A 23,047-nucleotide genomic window follows, 5' to 3' on the forward strand; every position below is an offset into this window, starting at 1 on the left:
CTTTGGCATGGAAACAAAACTTTGCTGCTGAAGCCACGAGGTATCCTGGCGAGCACATTGCATGGCGCCCTCCTCCCCCGCACTCTACCCCTCTCGTTCACCTCTCGCTCGGGTTCCTTAGCCGCCATGAGGCTACGGAGACGCTAGATATGCTTGGGGTCAGCGGGGGCCGGCCAGCTCGACTCCAGGTACATGTCCCAGCAGAGCGGCTGCTGCGCCTAGGTGTCCCTCGCTGACAGCCCGAAGCGCGGTGCAGGAAACTCTCATCCTCGGCCAGGTTGTTGAAGCAGGGCGCGGCTGGGTAAGGCATGCGGGTAAGACATGTTGTGCGGGAGGCACCTTCGCAGCCGCTGCAGAGCTGGCTGAAGCCGAGCTGAGGAATGGCCCAGCCAGCTGCCGCCACCTGCCCACCTCTCCCATCCTGGACTTGCAGGCCTCTGCGGTGCTGCTGCTCCGAGTGAGGCGGAGGTGGCCCCTCTAGGCTCCCAGAATCCCTGCAATGGCTGTAGCTCTTGGTGACTTTTCAAAGATGTCAGTTGGTGCAGGACAGCACTCCTCCAGGTTGGTTTGAAGACATTACACTAAATTTATTTTGTGTGTATTGGTTCTATTGTCTTCCAGGCATTATTCATGGTGCTGGATTTGACTATATAATTGATTTGGACCACATATTCCTACAGGAGTCTCCCCTCCCAGTGCCCCTAAGATTGATAGAGAATGCCACATTGAAGTTTACAATAGTAGTGTCAAGCTGAAAGAGAAGAGCATGTAGGATGCTTTTTCAATGCCTGCCTTTCAGACTGGAACCCTTTTCTCTGAATGATTGCCAAAGCCCCAATCTCAACACATTTTCAGAGTATTGTAAAGCCTTTTTATTTAGACTGGTGTTTTGTGACTAGAGATAAACTGACAATGGAAGATTACTTTAGTTACAATTGATAAGCGGGCTTCACCCCTTCCTTGAGAACGAAGACCTAGCAACTATCATCCATATTTTTTGTAACTTCCAAGGTTCAGCTGCGTACCATATACTTAGTGGGCTAGCCTCAAAAACTGGGAGTTGTATTTTGAGTGAAGTACGCTATTTGGGAGTAGTGTGCATGCATACACTCACAATATCCCAGGAATCATGTCCCCACTGCTATTTCCATAAGCCTTATCTGCTGGATCAGATTAAAGATATATGTAGTCTAGTACCTTGTTTCATACAATGATTTATCAGGTGCCCATTGGAAGCCTGCAAGCCAGATGTGAGATCTAAGGGGAATAATAGCCAAAGCAGTTATGGCAGCTATCTATTCTGTTTCCTTTGCTCTTCTTGCTGAAGGCAGTGGACAGCTGTATAAATGTGATGATTTCAGTTATGATGGCTGACTCATGGGTTAGGGCTATAACAGACAGGTAGTTGGGAAGCCAGGTACATTAGTGGTACACAGTGTGTGTGCTTATTTTATAATGCTGTGGTCGTTATCTATTATGTGGTGCCCTGGGCTCCTGCTGGGAGGAAGGGCGGTATATAAATCAAATCAGGCTTTCTAGCTGCTCTTCCATTTTAGATCAGAAGGCTGTAGTAGTAAAAAGAATTCTTCTGCATTTGTGACTAACTGCATATGCCTACCTAATCAGAAAAACATTGAGAATATACTGGATCAAGAAAGGAATGTATGGTAAATTTCAATATGAAGTACATCTCAGAGGTTCTTTTCAGTAAAATGACTGGCTTTGAATTCCCTCTTGACAAATTTAATATTACCTCTGCCAAGCTTAAAGTGAATGGATGGATTTTATATGCCCCGAAAAGGTTGGAGTTGATGAACGAACCAAGTATGTTATGTTATGTTTTATTTCTAGGCCGCCTTTTGGCCAAATAGACCCCCGAGGCGGCTTACACACAAATAAAAATACAAATACAAAATACAAATAAAAACAATACAATTTACAAAAAAAATCAAAACTAACAAAATCCTAACATCTCTAAAAAAAACAGGAGCAGCAAACCAAAAACATTCATCTTCCTGGTAAAGGGCAGTCCCCAGAAAAATGTCACAAAGAGCAGGGGTGAGGGCTTGGTCCTTGATGGTCCCAGCACAGTCTCACCCCTGCAGCAGCACCTCTCAGCCTGCAGCTCCTCCTGATAAGGCCCAGGCAGAGGGGTGGGGCAAAGCAGGTGGAAACACTTGCCCCTTAAAGTCTGTTTTTAAGATGTTTTAGAGGGTTTTTTTAGTATTTTGTTTGCTGCCCTGGGCTCCCTCTGCAAGGAAGGCTGAGATATAAATTTTAATCATCATCATCTCCTGGACACAGGAACGACTTGTCCACTGTCCACAGGATGTAAACTCAGTTTTTTGGCCTGCATTCAGCCTTTGCTATGGAGAATGCAAAGAAATAGTTACAATGGTGAAGAATGCTGTGAAAAAATGGTCACGCTCATTGGATTTGGACCCTTTAATCCACTTTAATGCACTTTAATCCAGTAAAGGTGCTAAATCATTTTGCCACTTCATATATTGAGTCAAAACATTGGGTCAAAACATTTGGGCTCCTGCTGGGAGGAAGGGCAGGATATAAATCTAATAATAATAATAAATAATAAAAACATTTATCAGAAGTTCCAAAAAAGCAACACTGGAATAAAAGCGAGTAGTTAAATCTTAAATTCCAATACCTCCCAAGACTCATGAGAGTTGCACATTTTGACCCAGCATTGGGGCAACATGTATCTGCCCCTATCTTAAAGAAATGATAGAAGTGTGAGTCATTCCTTACACTTCAGCTATCTCTGATTCTTTGGAACATCCAGACCAGCCCTTTGTGTTTGCTTTAACTCACTTCCTCCGTCTGCAGGCATATTTGAAATAAAACGATCCAGCAAGGCTGGGTAAACACCCTGACTTGATATAGCACCATTGCTTTTTCCCTCCTCTTTTTTATTTTCTTTTCTCTCTGAAAATCCTGTGACATGAAATCTTGCTTACTGCATTTTAAACAGATGGGTCCAAATAAAGTGATTGTTTTGCTTGCTTTGTATTATCCAAACACCTGTATGACAAAATTGCTATTCCCTCTTTCCAGCTATAAATAATGAAACTACATAATAAGCCTTTGGAAAGAGAAATTAAAACTGTATAAATAAGTTAGAAGAGAATGTTTTATGTTGAAAGATACTGTCTTGCGCCTATTCCTGCAGTTGTGAAACCAGATGAAGTTACACTATAAGAAACCAGTTGGGAAAATGAATGTACTTTTCTTGGCTAAGAGTAGAGGCTTGTGGACTGAGGATATCGGCACTTATGAGCATGCCCAAATGGACGGAATTAGCATTTGTCCACTCCACAACTTTGAGGGAAGAATAAGCAAAGAAGTCTATGTTCTAAGTAATTTTTGCCTGTATGTTGGTAGGATTTACATGAGAGCTGCATTAGTGACAGTTCGGAGGATTTGGTCCAGGACCCTTTTCATTAGTTTGAGTATAGTTGATTAAGGTAATCCTGAACCTTACTAATGTTAAGAAATGTTCAGGAGCTATATGTCCTATTTTAATATTAAAAGCCATAAAGTTTTATCCTGCAGCTGTCTGCTTATTTATATGCATACTTTGGCAACCAAGGCTGCCTTCAGTTACTTATTAAGGTAAAAATATTGGACATGTTGTGATTACAGGCCTGATGCTAGCAGTTGCTCAGGCTGGGCACTGGCAGAGAGCCCAGGAGCTCACAGGGGCCCCTTATCACCACCAGTGCTGGGCCTGGTCACCTCCTCCCACCACCTGTCTTCATTGCTGTGGGAGCCTGTTAGCACTGCTACCACCTCCTCCTCTGCACTTGCCCAACCCTTCAGCTGCTGAAGGCTTCAGGTACTCTGCCGCGAGCCCTTCAGAGCCACTGCTGCCAGAAGCACACTGGTCCCCGCCCCCTTGGAAGCAGCCTCCATGGCACGGGAAACTTCACCTTGCAGATACTGTAGCTGCTGCATGAGGCACCATGGGAGATGTAGTTTCTGTGAAGCCGTACAAGCTACTGAACAGTGTGTTCTGGTACAGATCTTTTGCTCTTGCTGGTGTGCCACGAGCATGCTGGGAGATGCAATCTCTTTGCGACGCACCTGCCCTCCAGATTAAAGGAAGAGCGCAGGGCATGCTGGGAGGAGAAGTCTTTAGATTGGCAGGGGGGTGGGACCAGAGAGCAGGCAGACAAGGGGCCCACTAACTCCCTATGACTGAGGGCCTCTAGAAACCTGGAAAAGCCCCTGTGTGATTATCTTAAAGCATAATGTGAAATAAATTTATGAGGTATAAACTGCTGTCTTGCTGTGACAAACGCTACCAAGTGCAATTTGAGCAAGTGCACTGATATGAAAGTTGTCTGATCATCTTGGATGTTTTTACATTTATACGTCAATGTGAGGACTTTAGTTCATTTAAGGATTTCCAGTGTAATGCGTTCTTCAGTTTTGGCACAAAGTGCCTCTATTTTAGATAGTTAATTGCACTCATGGTATTGATGTGGCCATGTAAGTGGTTGATTTAAGTGATCATTATGCAATTTGATTATGTTTCTGTTCTTACCAAGCAGAGTGGCAGAAGTATAAAGAGCCTTTAGATGTTAGGTGGTCATACAAAATGCAGTGTTTATTTTTTTAAAAATCCTTATTAACTGGAGGATTGTCACAGATTTTTCCTATTCTCGCATATCACAAAATTGGTCATATTAGCTACCCGCGCAAACCATGCTGCTTTTGTGGGCTGACATTGTGATCTTGCATAAAAAAGTAACAGTAATTACTTCACTTGCTTGCGGTGTGCACATGCCATTTTTAAAAAAAGTTGAGGACAAGAAGGGATAACTTGTTGGAAGTGTGGCAAGAGCAACTCCTTTATGGTTCTCTTTGAATACCTAAGAGGGGGTAGAAAGAGGGTCCTCCAGCCAGCTAGACTGCCTATGCTTGCCTGTGTTCCTCTACCTATCTTCCCGCCATTGTAAACAGATACGCTCAGGAGGCTGACCTCATTTCCACCCTCTCCTTCCTTTCTTCTGTTCAGACCAACCGAGGGAGAGCAGACATTTTCCTTTTGACTCTCTCCTCTAACATGCGGGCAATATCCAAGCCCTCCATCTTAGTGAGCTAGAACTAGAGCCTTTCCTATCAAGTATGTATTTGTTAATATTATTTTCTTATTTTACAAAGTCTAAAGTCTCAGTGATTCTAAACAAGGTCTAGCTTAATAAGAAAACATTGACTTGAATCATTCACCACAGCTGCAGCCCCATAAAGGTAGTCATCAGGGTTGGGAGACCCTCAGAAATCTAGCTTCAGATAGATGGGGGAATCGAATTACAAAACTCATCTCCTTTACATGAGTAAAAGTGCAAAGGTCATTTCGATCCAACCCCTTTTTATCCATGTATATCTCTGAATTGAACAGTACTTCACAGTAGTGGCTTAAGCCAGGGGTAACATCACTATGACATCATATGACTGACAGCTGGGTTGTCCTGCCACCTGTCAAAATCTCTTGTGCTTGCAAAGCCTGCTCCACACCGATTCTTTCAACCTCCAGTATATTTAGAAATGATTATATGAATATGGTGTTTGGACTAAACACCTTGAGAACTCATTTCCCCCAAACGAATTAACAGTTTTTTGAATTTTTCGTCGATGTTGTTGTCACTGTGCAGTTGGGCAGATAAAGCTCCTCGTAGAACATTATGGTTTTTATCAAGAGAAGACTAATATAATTGGTTTGTTATATATTGTCCTCAGTTATTTGTAAAAAGGTTTAAAGGACAGTTTTAATTATATATTTCCAATTCATATAGAATACCCAAATAACTGTAGTTAAAATACAGTAACACACTTATACCAAACATACTAGAACAAAATTCAATAGTGTAATTTATTGTTTTTATTTCCCTATTTAGAAATAGCAAATGGCTCCGGTTCAGGAGGGTACCGTCCACCTCCCAGAACAAAAGAAGTACTCATCAATGGGCAGACAGTAAAATTAAAATACTGTTTTACCTGCAAGATTTTCCGCCCACCTCGTGCCTCACATTGCAGCCTTTGTGATAATTGTGTAGGTGAGTACAACACCAACAATTTGATACAACAGTCTGATACAAAGAAGACATTAACTGCGATGGAGAATTTATATACAGTGCCTTGCAAAAGTAATCAGACACCTGACCAGTGCTCTCATATTACCTAATTACAAATGGTACATTGTAATGTCATTCTGTATAATATTTTATTTTGAAACACTGAAACTCAAAATCAATTATTGTAAGGTGACATTGGTTTTATGTTGGGAAATGTTTGTAAGAAACATAAAAAACTGAAACCTGTTGCTTGCACAAGTATTCAACCCCTGTGCTGTGGAATCTCCCAGTCTACACAGATGAAAGACATTGCTCTATCGAGGACACAATTACTTTACCATTGGCCTCCATCTGTGAACCATTAAAGTTGCTGTCACATTGTCAGGATAAAAACCCCACTGTTGAAGGATCATTGGTCGGGATCTGAAGGAAAATGAAGACCAAAGAGCATTCTACAGAAGTGAGAGATAATGTTATACAAATGCATAGATTAGGAAAAGGGTACAAAATAATATCGAACTGTTTGGATATCCCAGTGGATCAATAATCAGGAAGTGGAAGCTGCATGACACCAGCCAGGCACTGCCGTCCCTCAAAACTCAGTGCTTGAACAAGGAGGAGACTTGTGAGAGAAGCCACAGAGAGACCAACAATCACTTTGAAGGAGTTAGAGTTCAATGGCTGGGAGTGCAGTAATGGTGCACCAGTCTACCATATCAAGAGCTCTGCATAACACTGGCCTGTATGGGAGGATAGCAAGAAGAAACTGTTACTCAAAACGGGCCATCCGAAAGCACGTCTGGAGTTTGCCAGAAAGCATGAGAATGCCCCAGCTGCGATGTGGGGAAAGGTTTTGTGGTCAGATGAGACCAAGATAGAGCTTTTCGGCCAAAACTCAATGCACTATGTGTGGCGCAAACCTAACACTGCCCATGCCTCAAGACACACCATCCCTACAGTGAAGTATGGTGTTGGCAGCATCATGCTGTGGGGATGCTTCTCATCAGCAGGGACTGGGCATCTTATTAAAACTGAAGGAAGAATGGATGGAGCAAAATACAGGGATATTGCAAGAGAATATTGCAAGAGAACCTGCTTCATTCCACTAAAAAACAAGTTTGGGAGGAAATTCACTTTTCAGCAGGACAATGATCCCAAGCACAAGGCCAAAGCAACACTGCAGTGGCTCAGAAACAAAAAGGTGAATGTCCTACAATGATCCAGTCAAAGTCCTGATCTCAATCCCATTGAGAATCTATGGTGCTCTTTGAAAATTGCGGTCCACAAGCGATGTCCAACCAACCTGAACAATCTGGAGTGAATCTGCCAAGAAGAATGGGCCAAAATCCCTCTGACACTGTGTGCAAAGCTGGTACATACCTACCCCAAAAGACTTAAAGTTGTTATTGCAGCGAAAGGTGGCTCTGCCAAATATTAATGTGTGGGGTCCACTCCACTAGTGGAGTCTACAATCTCTTGACAATGCAGAATTAACAGCCGATGTGGGGAAAAAGGACTGCAGTCTCTCCAGCAGCATTGATTTTATCAACTCTACTAACTTTAAGTACAAAAAAAAAAAAGATTTCTCTTTGCCTAATTGGGTAAAAATCGATAATGATGTACACTGGTTCATTTTCTAATCAAAATCATTCAGTGACTAGCACTGCTATAGCTTGGAAACACAATGTGAGTGACAGTGCAGGAGAGGAACAGAGCCAAGAAAAAAACAAACTTTGCTCATCTCACTCACATGGTTTCAAGCATGGGCAGCAACTGTGAATAAGAATGATAATGAGATCAGACTTAAGCTTATGAGAGGATCTGTGAACATCTGACACAGAAGTCTTGCATCGTGTTGTAGCTTCTGTGTTGCCGTGCTTCTGTTCTAAAAACACTCTGAAAGTGGTGAGCAAAAATGAATACAACTGTAACTGAGGTTTAACTGAGAAGTAAGAATTTCACTCGGTTGATTTTCATGTCTGTGGAAGATGCTTCTACTAATTCATCTCTAGATGGCATTTTGCATTTTTAGAGTCGTGTTGCTGACTTACTCAATTTGGTAGCCACAGTTACCTCTGCAGAATTTTGACAAAGCACTGCTAGGCAGTGTGTGTTCATGCATGTGTTTCTTTTTCCCAACCTTCAACAAAGAAAATTGGTTTTAGCAAGTGTGACACATCTTGGTTCATTTGGAGAATCTCCTTATCCCAGTAGACTTAGTAAACAGAATATGATAGGTTAGTATGGGATGAGAGCTTATTAGGACTCCTGCCCCCTCCCCAAATCAGAACACAGAGAACTAAGAAGTTAATGTTTGTTAACATATGCAAAGAACATAACATTGTAATCAGTTACAAAAAAAAAAGATGCAATGCATTGCTACAAGTGTAATATTTTTTACGTTTTCCCTTAAGTGACATCTTTAGTGGGCATTTAGCACTTACTTGGTTACAAAAGAATCTGTAGCAAAAGGCAGCCATTTCTAGGTTAGAAATCAATTGTTCTCTTTACCTCTTGGCCTGAGAGGCACAGAGAGGTATTCAACTTTGTACAACTCCTTGGCTGAAAAATTAAGCCCAAAACTCCCAACACCTGCTTTAGCTGCATGCTTAACTGGACTGTAAACTTGGCCTAAGGCATAATGTGATCCAGGAAGGAGATCAGTAGACCAGAGGGACTGGGATAGTTCCCTTGTCCAAAATATAAGGCAGAACCAGCCCAGGATTCCTGTCCCCAGCATCTTGATGTTTTCAGTACTCTCTGTGTTTATCAGAAATTAAGGCAAGGAGAAAGCAGTTTCAGCTGGCAGCATGAAATTGAAGCAACTCAGCCAATGAGGGCACAGATTTACTGAAGATTATCTGTCACTCAGACAATACAATACAATATATTCCTAATGCTGATAGAGGGTATTACAGTTGAGTATGAGCTGTGGAACAAAGGTGACTGCTTATCTGCTGCATACTGTCCTTACTGTGTTATGATGCTGTTTTTTTCTATGTGTGTGACTTATTTTTAAAAAATATTTTTGCAAAGAAAAGAAATGGCTTTTCTGTTTTTGATTTGAATGCACAAGTGTGACTTAAGTATTTAATTTTAAGTACTCACTTTCTGAAATAAATGTCAACTGACTTGTACATAATCTGGAACTCATACACCCCATAAGGAGGTGGTGTTTGCGGCCATGCCTATTTCTATATCCTCATCCCTGATTTTTGATAACTGTTCTTGTTGAACAAAGTTGTGTCTGATTCCAAGATAATTTCTGCTGTTCAGAGTAGTCCTTGAAGAATAATCCTGTAATGCCTTTATAATTAAAATATATGCCAATGATTATATATCTTTTTGTATTTCATAGTTTACTAACCATTCAAGAGGTATTCAGATAACTTGAGCTATTCTTGAAAGGGATTTGTACTGAATGCTACATCACAGTAAGCAGGCCATTGTTACTTAGGTAGATGTTTTAGGGTATTGTTTAAGTGGCCATGACCCATGAGCAAAACGTAGGGTAATTGTGCTGCAATTTAGCTGATATGGGCTTTGACCATTCTCTTTGAACAGAAAGGGAGATTTTTCTCTCCAAGATAGAAAATTGGGAAGAAATCCAATGGGAACATAAGAAAAGCCCTGCTAGATCAGGCCAAAGGCCCATCTAGTTCAGCATTCTGGTGGCGCCACCCACCTGTCAAATTTTCCTCACAAGGCAGATCCTGATAATGATTTGGCCTGTGGAGCCAAAAAGATTCCCTGTCCCTGCCTTAAATCTTAACTGACTTTGGTTTACTGTGCATATCCTGGGCCATGGAAGGGAGAGGAAGTTCCCACCAAGTCAGAGTGTACCCTTCTCCTCAACCTTTCCTTGCTGCCACCAAATGAACGTAATTTATTTTTCTCCAAGGCTGCTTCCTGCAAAACAGCCTAAAAACATCCCTTGTCTTTTCCCAAGAACAACTCAAAATAGCATGTGACTTGGCTTCAGGCATGGGTGCTGTATAAACAGAGACCACAAGGATTTTCATTAAACAAAAATAAAAGTTTGCTAAAAAGATAAAATATGTAGTTTTCAGAAAAAGGATTTTATAAAGGAAATGTTACAGAAATCCAGCATATCCCACCATGGAGCAAAAGAAAAAAAGAACTCAAAATCCTCTTTCCCTATCTAAACATAGTCCCTAGGGTTGAGCTCTCTATCCTGGCCATATCTTACTCTGCCTAAGATCCAGCCCAATCTAACTTTCAAAGCCAGTCCCTGGCAGTTAAAGCCTGCTTGCTACCAAGGCCAGTCAATGTGTGAAACTCTGCTAAGAGAGAGTTACTACACAGTGCCAGTATGTATAGGCAATCGAAACAGCCTTGGAAGGCTATGCATACCCTATGGACTTCACATTGTTCTAATTCTAGTAATAAAAGTAAAAGAAATTGCAAAAGCAACTGACATAATAAAAATTGGTTTCCTAGTCTTGAATCCAAGTCCTCTGACGTTACTATGTACCAGTAGGGCCCCACTTTACAGCGCTTCACTTACAGCGATTCGCTAATACAGCGGTCTCAATTAGACGCAATTAGACTACAGCCCCACTCATACGGCGCTTGCTCTGCTTTTACGGCGGTTTTCGGGCATCGTGCACCATTCTATTCAATGGGTTTCGCTTTACAGCGGGGGTCCGGAACGTAACCCGCTATATGAGTGGAGCCCTAATGTATCGTTTTCCATATCTATAGGGAATAATCTACAAACATTGCATAATGCAGTTTTCTTTTGTAGCTGCATTTTCCAATGTTTCAAATGCAGAAAAAAGGCAGAATGTACTGCAATCCTCCACACAGGATTAAAAAAACAGATAAAAGAACAACCCAAAATGGATTCACATACATTATGAAATCATAGGGCTACAAAGGAAGCCACAAGATGACATATTGCCAAACAAGCACAGATGTGAATGATCTCAATTGAATTGGCTGGGCTGCTGGTATTCTGTACAAAGACCCTTGTGTCTTCTGTCAGTTAGTTTTTTAGCAGTGGCTTTTAACAATACAAATTATCAAACCAGTCAGAAGAATTTATCTTAACTGCTGGCACTGGGTACAAGCAGAGGTCGCTTTCTGGCCAGAAGCCTCAGAAGCAGCTCTGACTTTGTCAACCCTTCTAGTCAGCCATGAGAACTCCATTTTAACTCTAATAAGTGCTTTGTAGGCAGCTGCAGGGTTGGCCCAAGGCATTTTGTTGCCCTAATACAGGATGTAAGAGGTGTGCTCCTAGATCCTTGGCAGTGTTGTCAGTTTACTATTAACTGTTGTTATGCTTCATTAAGTTGGGACACAACTATTGGATAGCGGGCAGATGATTAATATTCATTTAAAATATTTATGGGACACTTTTCCAAACATTCAAAGTGACCAATACTATTTAAAAATAATACAGTAAGATAAAAATTATGAAACAAAACAGTATACATTAATTATTAAAACACCCACAAAATTCCTGAATCAACCAAATGCCTGATTAAAACCAAAAATAAAGATCTTTCAGTCTGTATGAAAAACAGCTAGAGATCACATTGTTCCAAAATGTATGGGCCTCATTTCTCATTGTCTGACCTCTCACAATGAGGGTATAGGAAGCAGGGCGTAATCATCTGATTGTTAACTGATGGGGTGAAATGATAAAAGAGGTAAAATGTGGGCCATGATTGAACACATTATGCATTGTGATGAAAAACATGCATAGTACAGTTTGCCATGACAGAAGCCATGTTCAGGGATTCACCTGAACACTTGACAAGTAAAACTTGGGACCATGGTATGCACACAAGTCCCACATTCCCCCAGCATCCCCCTGCGTGCAGGCTGCTCTTAAGATCTTCACATAATTAGTGCAAAGGTCTGAAGAGGATTTTAAAGCACACTCAGTTGAACCCAGGCTTATGAGGATTTCCATTTGTGAGGAGAGTTTAAGTGTGTGCAGCTGAACACACTTTAAGATCCTCTTGAGATCTCTGTGCTTATCGTATGAAAGTGGAGCAGGCCATGTGTCCAGGACCTTGGGGTTGGGGCTTGCACACACGCCTCTGCCCCATCACCAGTTGTACTTAACTGCATGTTCAGGCAAATACCTGAATACTGTTACAGTTACTCTCCAAAATGGGCCTATTTTTTTTTCTTAATTGTGTTCCATTTTTTCTACCTTTTCTTTCAGAACGGTTTGATCACCACTGTCCCTGGGTAGGCAACTGTGTGGGGAAAAGAAACTACAGATTTTTTTATATGTTTATTTTATCTCTGTCCTTTCTGACAGTCTTTATATTTGCATTCGTTATCACCCACATCATCCATCGTAAGTATGCTAGTTAATCAGATTACATATTTAGCCATTTGCTTGAAACTCTATTTTTAACTTTAATCTTTTGGACATTCAGAATATCTTTACCCTTTCCTTGACCATTGAGTCCCAAAATGGCATCCCTTGTTGGGCCATAAAAAAGATTTCCAACTGGTTAAGCTTGCTTGTTAATTCAACCTTAATGCAAATGCTTTATTTGCTTGTACCCCTATGGACCAGGTAATACAAAAAGAAGATTCTGGACTATACTCAGTTTTCCTGCATATTGCTTTCACTGGGCTAAAGATTCTTGCAATGGGGTGGAGAGGGAATTAATAGATATTAATTGCAGTAAGAACCCAAAAACATGATGGCACAGTCTCAGAGATTCAAAAATCAGAAGAGAAATAAATAAACCAATGGGTACTGCTCATGGGAAATCCCACTGAAAGGAGAGGTGATTTTACAGATCCCCCCTTTTGCCCTGTGCACCCTGAAAAGCTGTTCTGGAGGGTTGGGGGACCCTACGAAAACATGAGAGGAGGCACAGGAGACTACAGGCTCTTGTTCCTTGGTTTGTGGCCAGCCTTGCTGCCTGGAAAACCCTACTGGCAAATTTCCAAAACTCTGACAATGTTCGATATTTGTTGTATTATCTAATTTCTATCCTGTACCTTCAACATAATTTTTTGTTCCGAGGGCAGCTAACAGAGTAGTAAGAAACACACCAACAACAATAATAATTGCACAAACTAATACAGCAAATTAAAATTGAAGTAGTAATAGCCCATTCAAGTAGACAATAAATCCAAACTGCTCCAACTTGTACATGCTTACATTAGCAGTTTTTAAAAGCCTGGAAAAACAGCAATGCTTTTGCTTAGTACCTCAATGATACTAGCAAGGGAGATGGAATCCCTATAGCGATGCCTCTTCCCCAACTCTCAGGTTAATGTTGATGCTGCATTAGATAACCTGGAGGGCAAAACCAAGAGAGACCAACTCCATCTTCTTCACGCTGCCAAATGCTGGTGACATAAACCAGATCATCCTCCTCATCCATAATCAGATTATACCTAATTTATGTCTTATTATAAACCGAGTAAGCATTAAACAGCAACATTTTCAGGGCTGAGGATAGTTTATTGTGGTTGAGGGTGGAACTGGAATGGAACAGGCCTTAAATGCCAAGTCCTCCTCCTCAGCTGGCCTGGCCTGACTCTACTACCACCCTATCTTCCTGTGCCTGTAACCATTATCTTATGATTACAGGCTCCTGCTTCTCTTTTTCTTTCTCTCCCCCCCCCAATATTTACACATAAATGTTGACACATAATTCAAAACCAATAAAGCAGTTAAAATAGTTTAGAGGGAAAGTATGAAAGATATTTTAATAAATACATGTTAAAAAAAACACCCTGTCAACTGCACCTGTGAATTAAAAGTGCAAGATTTAGGTAGATGTCCAGCTCCTTTGATGTGGATTGATGTTGTTTTGGGGAGTTCGCAGCAACTCCAGGGATATTCCTTCCTGGAGGTAGCCATAGAAGGCCCTGCAGCAGTTGTGTTGGTCAGCTAGGAGACCAGGAATCTTCACCAGAGCACAGATGTCAACACAGTGCTCAGTTGTCTGTCACTAACTGTCAACAGTAAAAAATAGATGTGACTCTAAATTTGACAGTTGTCTGTGATTCTTTTTTGCTGAACAAATTAATGCATTAAAGCCTTGCTGGCTCCTTGTATCTTGTCTCTGATTATATTCAGAGAAATCCTTAAGCAGCTTAGAATATGGGTCATAGTGTGGTGCATTTACAGGATTCTCTGATCCAGCAGAAACGTTTTTGTGTGAGACTAAGCAAATTCATGAACACATTTCATGTTTGAAAAATTATTGTGCAGTGTTTTCCCCCATATTAGGATGGAAAATAACAATTAGAAAGCATATCTATGTGAAAATAATGTCTGCAAACATTAATCTAGTATTGTTGAGAAAATTTTCAGCATATCTTAATTCTGATTTTAGTACTCCATATTTACTGAATAGTTTCGGTAAAATTTCAAAGCTACATTTAGCAAATTCTGTGTTGTAATTATTTGAAAATTTAACTGTATATTGGTTTTTGAGATGTGTTTTTACATAGATGCATATGCTATCATTTAATTTTTACATTTATTCTTTCCACAGGATCTCAACAAGCAGGGTTCTTAAGTGCACTCAAGGACAGCCCTGCAAGATATCCTTTTAAATGAAATGCATTTGCATGCACATATTTAATGTTGCATAGATTTTAAAAGAATTGATATCTATATTTATTTGGAATTGCTTACTCTTTGGTAGACATTTGGATATAATACTGTACTTATATGAAATCTGGATGTACTTCCAGTAGCCACTGTCTTTGAATTTACACACAACATGTATGTGTGATTGACCACTGCTTATACTGTAAATTACTTATTCTTGTGTGTTGTAGTTTTAAACATTTGCTACTAACCTGTGGAAATAGTTTTCATTTTTTTAAAAACACAGTTGTACAGTTTGAGCAAGAAAGTGATTGGATCAAAAGTAAAAAAAGAAGTATGTATGACAGAAATGATTTTGCATTGGATTATAAATTATCCAAAACAGGACCTGTTATAGTACTTCCAGTATTTTCAGCAGAAGTAGCAGCAAACTCAGAAACAAAATAGGAAGGAACTGTGCAATAAGTTGTGCCTCTAATTCAAAAATATTTGGAACTCCTGTTGCATTAATTACCTGACTATTGTTCTTCCCCTCTCCCCCAACCAATTTCTGATGTGCTGATTCTACTACTTTATTTGGGCTAACAGAGATCAGCGTGGAAATTGCATATGGCTTATGGATTTCCAGCACGCTTTTAAGAAGACCTTGCAAGTACAGAAGAAAGCCAACAAGTAGCATTCTTAATGGCACATAGAATGCTTCTCTTTAGTAATGAGTGCATTTGGAAATACCAAGACTGCAGTCTTACAAAAAGTAGTAAGCATCTAAGTGCCACTAGCATTAGTAGGAGTTGTGCACACACAACAGTGTAGATAGCAGCCCAGATTCTTTAAAAACAAAAGATCTTCAGGCATAACTTATGCCATGTTCCCTTATTTGTATTCATTGGGATGAAATTCTAAGGCACAAGTACCTCTCTGTTGGAAGGACTAAGGGTTGGACACCGTGTTCATAAATAACAATAGCCTCCAATTAAACAAATTACAATAGTTTCTAATCGTGTATTAGGAATTTTCTGAAAATGAAACCGCCTTTCACTTGTTTTAAAATCAAAAGATAATTGATTCCTCATTTGTGGATTGTTCACTGGGGACAATTAACTAAGTATTCATAATTTGCATTTAAGGGCTAGCCAGTTGGAAAAAAATCAGGAAATGGTCTGGAGGAGAAATCCCATAAATATGGTGTGTTGGATAATTTAATGATGTGGTTGCTCTGTATAATAATATATCAGAATATAATTGCATCATTAGTACTAGAAATTCTGCTTGAGGCAGTGCATCCCTATCTAATGAATAGAAGAGAAACCTTGTTTTCAGTTGGTATCTCACCAATAGCTAAGTCTTAAATACCACAAACTGTTTTATGTACAAACTTATTTTCTGCATTTTTTCATGTATTGGATTTAAAAGCATTGCCTCTTGTGTGAGCAGAGAGATACTTCTGCTAGTGCAGAGGGACTCACTGATTTCCATCCCCCCTCCCCTGCAGCACCCATAGATACACAAAAGTAGATGTTTCTCTGATGGTTTTGGAGATACGTGCAGGTGGCTGCAGCAAGAGGGAAAAGGCAGGAAATCCCTTTGGAAGCTGCTTTTGGTTTATATGATTCAATCCTCTATGTTCACATTGTTATAATACAGCACATAAACTAAAATATCTGAAGTGTACTGTGATTACTTGAAAGATTCCTTAGCTCTGTTAAGCATATCTGAATTGGCATATAATTGAAAACATTTTAATCACACATTTTATCCATTTTATTGCAACAAAATGTTTTTGTGAGTGAGGAAAGAATACCACTCAATGCTTAGAAGTGGACAGAGGAATTATACTGGAAGCCTTAAAACTATATTGGATTTGAGTGCTTCTTATCAATGGAGAATAATGCAGCATACTTTATACTAAGGATAACCCATCATCCAGTCTTCCTAGGTATATATTTGCCATTGTTGCCCACTTCATCCTTAGAATCATTATGAATGCTGTCACTTCTCTTGGATGAACATGCTCTTTACCCTTTAGTGGTAGCAGCAGAACTATCTTCCCCAGTCTGTTTGATACTTCCTTCTTCATGTTTCCAAGATGAACTGTTCATTTAGGCACTTGGAAAGAAACAATCATGCTCTGGAATGGGATTAGTGGGAAAACAGCAGCAACAGAGACATTTGGAATGATGTTGCAGCACAAGCCTTTACCAAGCAGTGCTATACGTACTGAATATTTAATTAACCAAAAGTATCAGAGTTTGTCCTTCAGTGCTCCACCAAACTCCATTGCCACAACTGTTTGGGCGCCATTTCTCAAAGATCAGATTTTTAGTAGTCTACTAGAGGCGGGAAGTTCTGTGCTAAAGAGGAATACAATGACTCAGCTTCCACCATCTCCCCTTATAGAAGACCAGAGAGGGAGCAGGCTGGTGTCCAAGTACCTACTGTGTTCTTATCCTTTGATTCTCATTGAATTGTTTCAGCCACCAGCTTTATATGGCTGGGGCATAGAGCTTACAAACATGCAGAAACTTCTAAGAGAGAACTATGTTAGAATTTGATCCCACACATCACCTGTTTAATGTTCATTTAAAGACGTAATGAAGTGAATGATTAAATGTTTACATTCAGTCTGTGAAGATGGGAAAGAGTATAATTTCAGTTTAATTCTTTTAGTAGGAAAATGTACATAAGTAAAGAGTTACAAATTCATGTAGTTAAATGATTTGCTAAGGGGAAGATTCTCCCCGCCTCAATTCTACAAGGCATTGAAATGATAATTATGATGATAAAGGATGGTAAGCAGAGTTTCACTGCATCTGTACAACTGTATTTTCATGCCACTTATCAGTTATCAAGTAATCTCCAAGCTAGAGTGGAAAAGGCAGTGTGTGGTAATAACTCTGAGGCTAGAATTTCTACTGCAGTTCTAAAGCTGCCGTTAAGTCATAAGCAAGGCCCTCGGCACATTTTGTCATTTTCTTGTACCTTGTGCTCTTATTATTTTTTACCTGCACAGCTGCCTTATATGAGCCAATGCTGTCTTTAACTTCATAAGGAATGTTTTTGTGTAGGCTTCAAAATGTAAGAATGTAGAGATTAAAAGCTGTTTGCAAAAACACAACATGATAGTGACAGCTATCCTATATTGTGTATTTCAAGCATCTGGTAATTTAGCACTGACTCTTGAGCTGAAACTTCCATTTAGCCAACATTGCTAATAGCCTTTATATTCATGGACTTCCCAGTTAATATTGCCTTGACGTTCAGTCACCGTGCTGGAAGCTGTAGTATGTTTCTTCTCCGTCTGGTCCATTGTTGGGCTCTCAGGTTTTCATACTTACTTGATCAGCTCCAATCAAACAACAAATGAGGATGTAAGTTTTTACCTTAGTGTTGCAATTCATCTAGTATCTGTATGTATTTCATTCACGTTGGCTATTATTGCTGTCGAAGCACCATGCTTGATTTTGTACTAAAACAAAGCAATGGACTGGATACATTGATACAGTTCCCTGTAGGGAACAGTCTTCTGGTAGCATGAATGTTTCATTTGGCCCCAAAGTTTATTTAGGGGTTAAACATCCCCAGTTCCTTATTCATAAGTGTGACTGTAAGTAATCTTATACTAACTCTGTGCAAGCAACACTTTTGACTGGAGAAAATGCTTATTGAAAAGGAGAGTCCTTTTTAGTTGGGCTACTCATCCAGCTGTGCTTCAAATTTGGAATAAAGAAGTAGGACCCTGCTAACCAGCTTCAACTTTGTATGCTTAAAGTGGCATACAAAGATTTCCTCCCCCATTTTATCCTCTTAGTCAATGAAACCGAGTGATCGTGACTGGCTCATTGTCACCTAATGGGCTTCATAGCAGAGTAGGGATTTGAGCCTGAGTCTCCCCAGTCCTGGTCTGTCACTTTAAATCATTATACTACACTGGTTCTCTGACCTTGATTGATTGACTGAGACTGTTGCTTCACAAGGCCTTGCGCAGGAAACAGTGCTGACAAAGCCAATAGCTGCGCATGAGGTTTTGACACAAATAGCAGTATTCAGCCCTTTCGGAGCTGTGTACTTGCAAGCATTTGGAGAGTGCTTATCAATGGTTCCTTCTCAAATTGGGGGAAGGTAACAAGTGTGGTACTAAGAGGTCGGTTCTGGGCTCTTCAGCATTTTTATTCATGACTCGGATGAGAAGGTGCAGGGAATACTTAATCAAATTTGCAGATGATACAAAATTGGGAGGGATAGCTTCTGGGAGACAAATAAAATACAAAGTTTTCTTGATAGGCTGGAGCATTGGGCTGAAAAGAACAATGAAATTTAACAGGGATAAGTGCAAAGTTCTGCACCTAGGAAAAGAAACCAAATGCCCAGTTATAAGATGGAAGGATACTTGGCTCAGCAATACTACATGTGAGAAGGAACTTGTTGATTACAAGCTGAATATGAGCCAACAGTGTGATGTGGCTGCAAAAAGGGCAAATGCTATTATAGGCTGCACTAACAAGTATAGTTTCCAAATCGCATGAAGTATTGATTCCCCTCTGTTTGGCACTGGTTAGGCTTCATCTTGAGTACTGCATCCAGTTCTGGACACCACACTTTAAGAAGGATGCAGACAAACTGAAACGGGTTCAGAGGAGGGCAACAAGGATGATCAGGGGCTGGAAACAAAGTCCTATGAGGAGAGATTGAAAGAACTGGGCATGTTTAGCCTTGAGAAGAGAAGACTGAGGGGAGATATGATAGCACTGTTCAAGTACTTGAAAGGTTGCCACACAGAGAGGGTCCAGGATCTCTTCTCGATCATCTTAGAGTGCAGGACACAGAATAATGGGTTCAATTTACAGGAAGCCAGATTTCAACTGAACATCAGGAAAAACTTCCTAACTGTTAGAGCAGTACAACAATGGAACCCATTACCTAGGGAGGTAGTGGGTTCTCCAGCACAGGAGGCATTCAAGAGGCAGCTGGACAGCCACCTGTTGGGTATGCTTTGATTTGGATTCCTGCACTGAGCCAGGGGTTGGACTGGATGGCCTTATAGGCCTCTTCCTATGATTGGAAGGCTTTGAAGAGATTGGATACAAATGCTTAAATAAATAAATTAGACCCCAGATACCTTTGCATAATTGCAGAGACCCTTATCAGCAAATTTGGAAGCACTTCAGCCTTCTCAGAGCTTGTGCTCTAGAGACTGTTCAGTGACGCAGAGATCTCTAAGGCATCTCTTCAGTGAGTGCTGGGAAGATTGAAATACTGCCAGCTGGTTCTGAACTGGTGCCTTGCACATAGCTGTTGGCTCCAGCAATGCCCTTTCCCAAGCAAATTCTTGAGAAATACAGTGTTATGTGGGCCAACAGTGGTGCTTGAAACACCACTTCTAAGCCAGCAGATAACCTCAAAAGAAGAAGAGGATGCCACTGTGGTGTTACCCTACATTGTTCTCTCCTTTCCCACTGAAAATGGCACCTTCCAGTATCTTCAGCCAAGGGAGCAGAACCCTTCCCAACCAAGGTGTTCTGAGTGATTGATGCCATCACTGGGGGGTGATCCCCAAGCAACTTGGTGAGGGAGTTTCCAGCCTCCTCAAGCCAAGTACATTTGTCATTGCTGCCTTAGAAGTAAATTGACCAGATCATGAACTGGTTGTTAGAAAGAGTTCTGGTTTTGAAACAGGCATGTTGGATCTATGTAACAGCAAATAACATAGCTTGCTAGTTTAAGCTGCAAGCTTTTTGTGAGAACAAGTGCTCCAGACGGAACATTGCAGGTGAATGAGCTACTTCAGTGCAGGAATGGGGAACCTGTGGCTCTCCAGCTGTTGTTGGGCTTCAACTCCTGCCAGCCCCAACCAACATGGCTAGTGGTTGGGGACAATGGAATTAGCGGTTTACTAACATCTGGACAGCTACAAGTTCCCCATCCCTGTTTTAATGTGATACTCATTTCCCTGTGATAAAATATAAAGGTGGCTTTTAGTTCCAGTTTTTAAAAAAACATTTTAATTGTTTTATTTCTGTTATAAATCACTCTGAGAATATGATTGAAGGGTGGTATAAAAACATTCTTAACACATAAATAAAAAGTAGAGCCCTAATCACTGAATTCCCATGATGTGATTGGGATGATACTAACTGTTCCTGGATCATATTCTGGGGAAACAGCTGGTACACAGAGTATTTCTTTGCCCTTGGAGGGTACGTGTGATAATGTGTTTCATAGGAGATGGTGAAGCAATGCAATGTTGTGAATAAAGTGGCATGTTTGGATGTGGGTGAATGAGGATCAGATTAAAGTTGCAAAACTCACAAGGTGGTCTTGGGCATCATTGTGACTTAGCCTAGTTTACATTAGGAAAATTAAGAGCTGTGACATTTTGTATATTGAACAGTGCTACAAAAAAGGTGCACTATTGTCCATTTCTTACTAGATCAAGGGATCTTGGTCAAATAAAAGAGGTAAAGAAAACTTCAATCCGTACAGCTATGGCAACATTTTCAGTAACTGTTGTTCTGCACTCTGTGGGCCCCTCTCTCCCAGGTAAGGTGTATAATTCAGTTGTTCAATATCTCTTCCCTTTTGTCCTTCGTTGTGCTCTTTGGGTCAGTTATATATTACTTGCGAGACCACATAGTTACTACTGATATAATAGTCCCCTGGTGTGGTAGTCATGTATGTTTTATGGCTTGCTACAAATGGGACACTATGGGACCACACAAGTCTGTAGTGTACCACCCATTCATGCGCTGTGGAACTTACAGTAACTAGGCCTTTGGAAGGAAAAGAATAGGCTATGATCTGCTGGTGATCTGCAACAATTGATTGGTTCTTTGCTCCTGATATAAAGGTTACATTTAAAATTGCCAGCGATATTTTAAAAAGCTTCTAAACATAATTACTAATTGGTTTGATTGGAAATTTATTTCCCAAACTGCTTCTGTTCAGTGCACACCACACTTTGAACAGGGGCACATTTCAGAGTGAGATCATGGGCTGCAAGCTTAAAAGTCTGAAGGCTAGAAAGAAAATGTTGGTGCTGCTGTTAGAGCTAAAATGTTATGCAGCAGAAGGTTCTTTACTAGCTGTTAAATCTACTACTTCCCATACATTTTAGAATGCTTGTTTTATATGACAAACCTGTTCAGAGTTTGAACTTGCAGGTTTTATACACTATTTCTTTTTAATGTCTGCTTCAGCAATACTAGGAATTTCAAGAAATTGTTTTCTAATTAAATGTATATCCTACTTTTAAAATAAAAAATATACAAGGTGGCTTACAATAAAATTAATATTCAGGCCAATGCACAAAAAAACTGAGTAAAACTATTGCAGAAACTAAAAAAGCAAACCAGGAGCTGTGAAAGTGCAAAATGACTGTTAAGAGGAAATACTACTTAGCAGAAACCAGTAATGATTTGAAACGAATGCCGATGAAAGTTAAAGAGGAGAGCACAAAAGCAGGACTACAGCTGAATGTCAAAAAGACTAAAGTAATGACAACAGAATTTTTATGTAACTTTATAGTTGACAATGAGGACATTGAACTTGTCAAGGATTATCAATACCTTGGTACAGTCATTAACCGAAAAGGAGAGAATAGTTAAGAAATCAGAAGAAGGCTAGGACTGGGGAGGGCAGCTGTGAGAGAACTAGAAAAGGTTCTCTCATATGCAAAGATGTATCACTGAACACCAAAGTCAGGATCATTCAGAGCATGGTATTCCTGATCTCTATGTATGGATGTGAAAGCTGGAAAGTGAATAAGAGAAAAATCAACTCATTTGAAATGTGTTGGAGGAGAGCTTTGTGGATACCACGGACTGCGAAAAAGGCAAATAATTGGGTATTAGAACAAATTAAAGCAGAACTCTCACTAGAAGCTAAAATGATGAAACTGAGGTTATCATACTTTAGACACATCATGAGAAGATATGATCCACTAGAAAAGACAATAATGCTGGGGAAAACAGAAGGGAATAGAAAAAGAGGAAGGCCAAACAAGAGATGGATTAATTCCATCAAGGAAGCCACAGACCTGAACTTACAAGATCTGAACAGGGTTGTTCACGACAGATGCTATTGGAGGTCACTGATTCATAGGGTTGCCATAAGTCAGAATCGACTTGAAGGCACATAACAAGAGGAAAAAGCCTGTGCAAACAAAAATGTTTGAACCTGTTCCTGAAGTTAGTGAAAGTGGGCGCTAAATGAGTAACCTGGGGAGAGGCTTCCAAAGGTGAAATATCAGTGTAGAAAAGGCCTTATCGCTGGTCACCAGACACCTAACATCTGTTGGGGAGACCTAGAGAAGATGATAAAGGAGGATCTTAATGAATTAGCAGTTTCATATGGAATTGTATAGTTAAATAGTTCAGCAATAATCTGTGGT

At 40.3% G+C, this 23,047-nt stretch overlaps 1 protein-coding gene across 12 annotated transcripts in view; it reads left to right on the top strand.

Annotated features, from left to right (window-relative positions):
- Window positions 1-23,047, top strand: part of ZDHHC14 (zinc finger DHHC-type palmitoyltransferase 14) — a 126,214-nt gene that overhangs the window by 49,929 nt on the left and 53,238 nt on the right. For all 12 annotated transcript variants that reach the window (XM_061624236.1, XM_061624243.1, XM_061624241.1 and 9 more), the window contains 5 exons: window positions 5,919-6,077; window positions 12,295-12,432; window positions 14,603-14,651; window positions 17,927-18,029; window positions 21,089-21,198. In XM_061624236.1, coding sequence (XP_061480220.1) covers window positions 5,919-6,077; window positions 12,295-12,432; window positions 14,603-14,651; window positions 17,927-18,029; window positions 21,089-21,198 — 559 coding nt within the window. The remainder of the gene's footprint in view (window positions 1-5,918; window positions 6,078-12,294; window positions 12,433-14,602; window positions 14,652-17,926; window positions 18,030-21,088; window positions 21,199-23,047) is intronic.

The sequence above is a fragment of the Rhineura floridana genome, chromosome 4, assembly GCF_030035675.1.
Source record: "Rhineura floridana isolate rRhiFlo1 chromosome 4, rRhiFlo1.hap2, whole genome shotgun sequence".
Taxonomy (NCBI): Eukaryota; Metazoa; Chordata; class Lepidosauria; order Squamata; family Rhineuridae; genus Rhineura; species Rhineura floridana.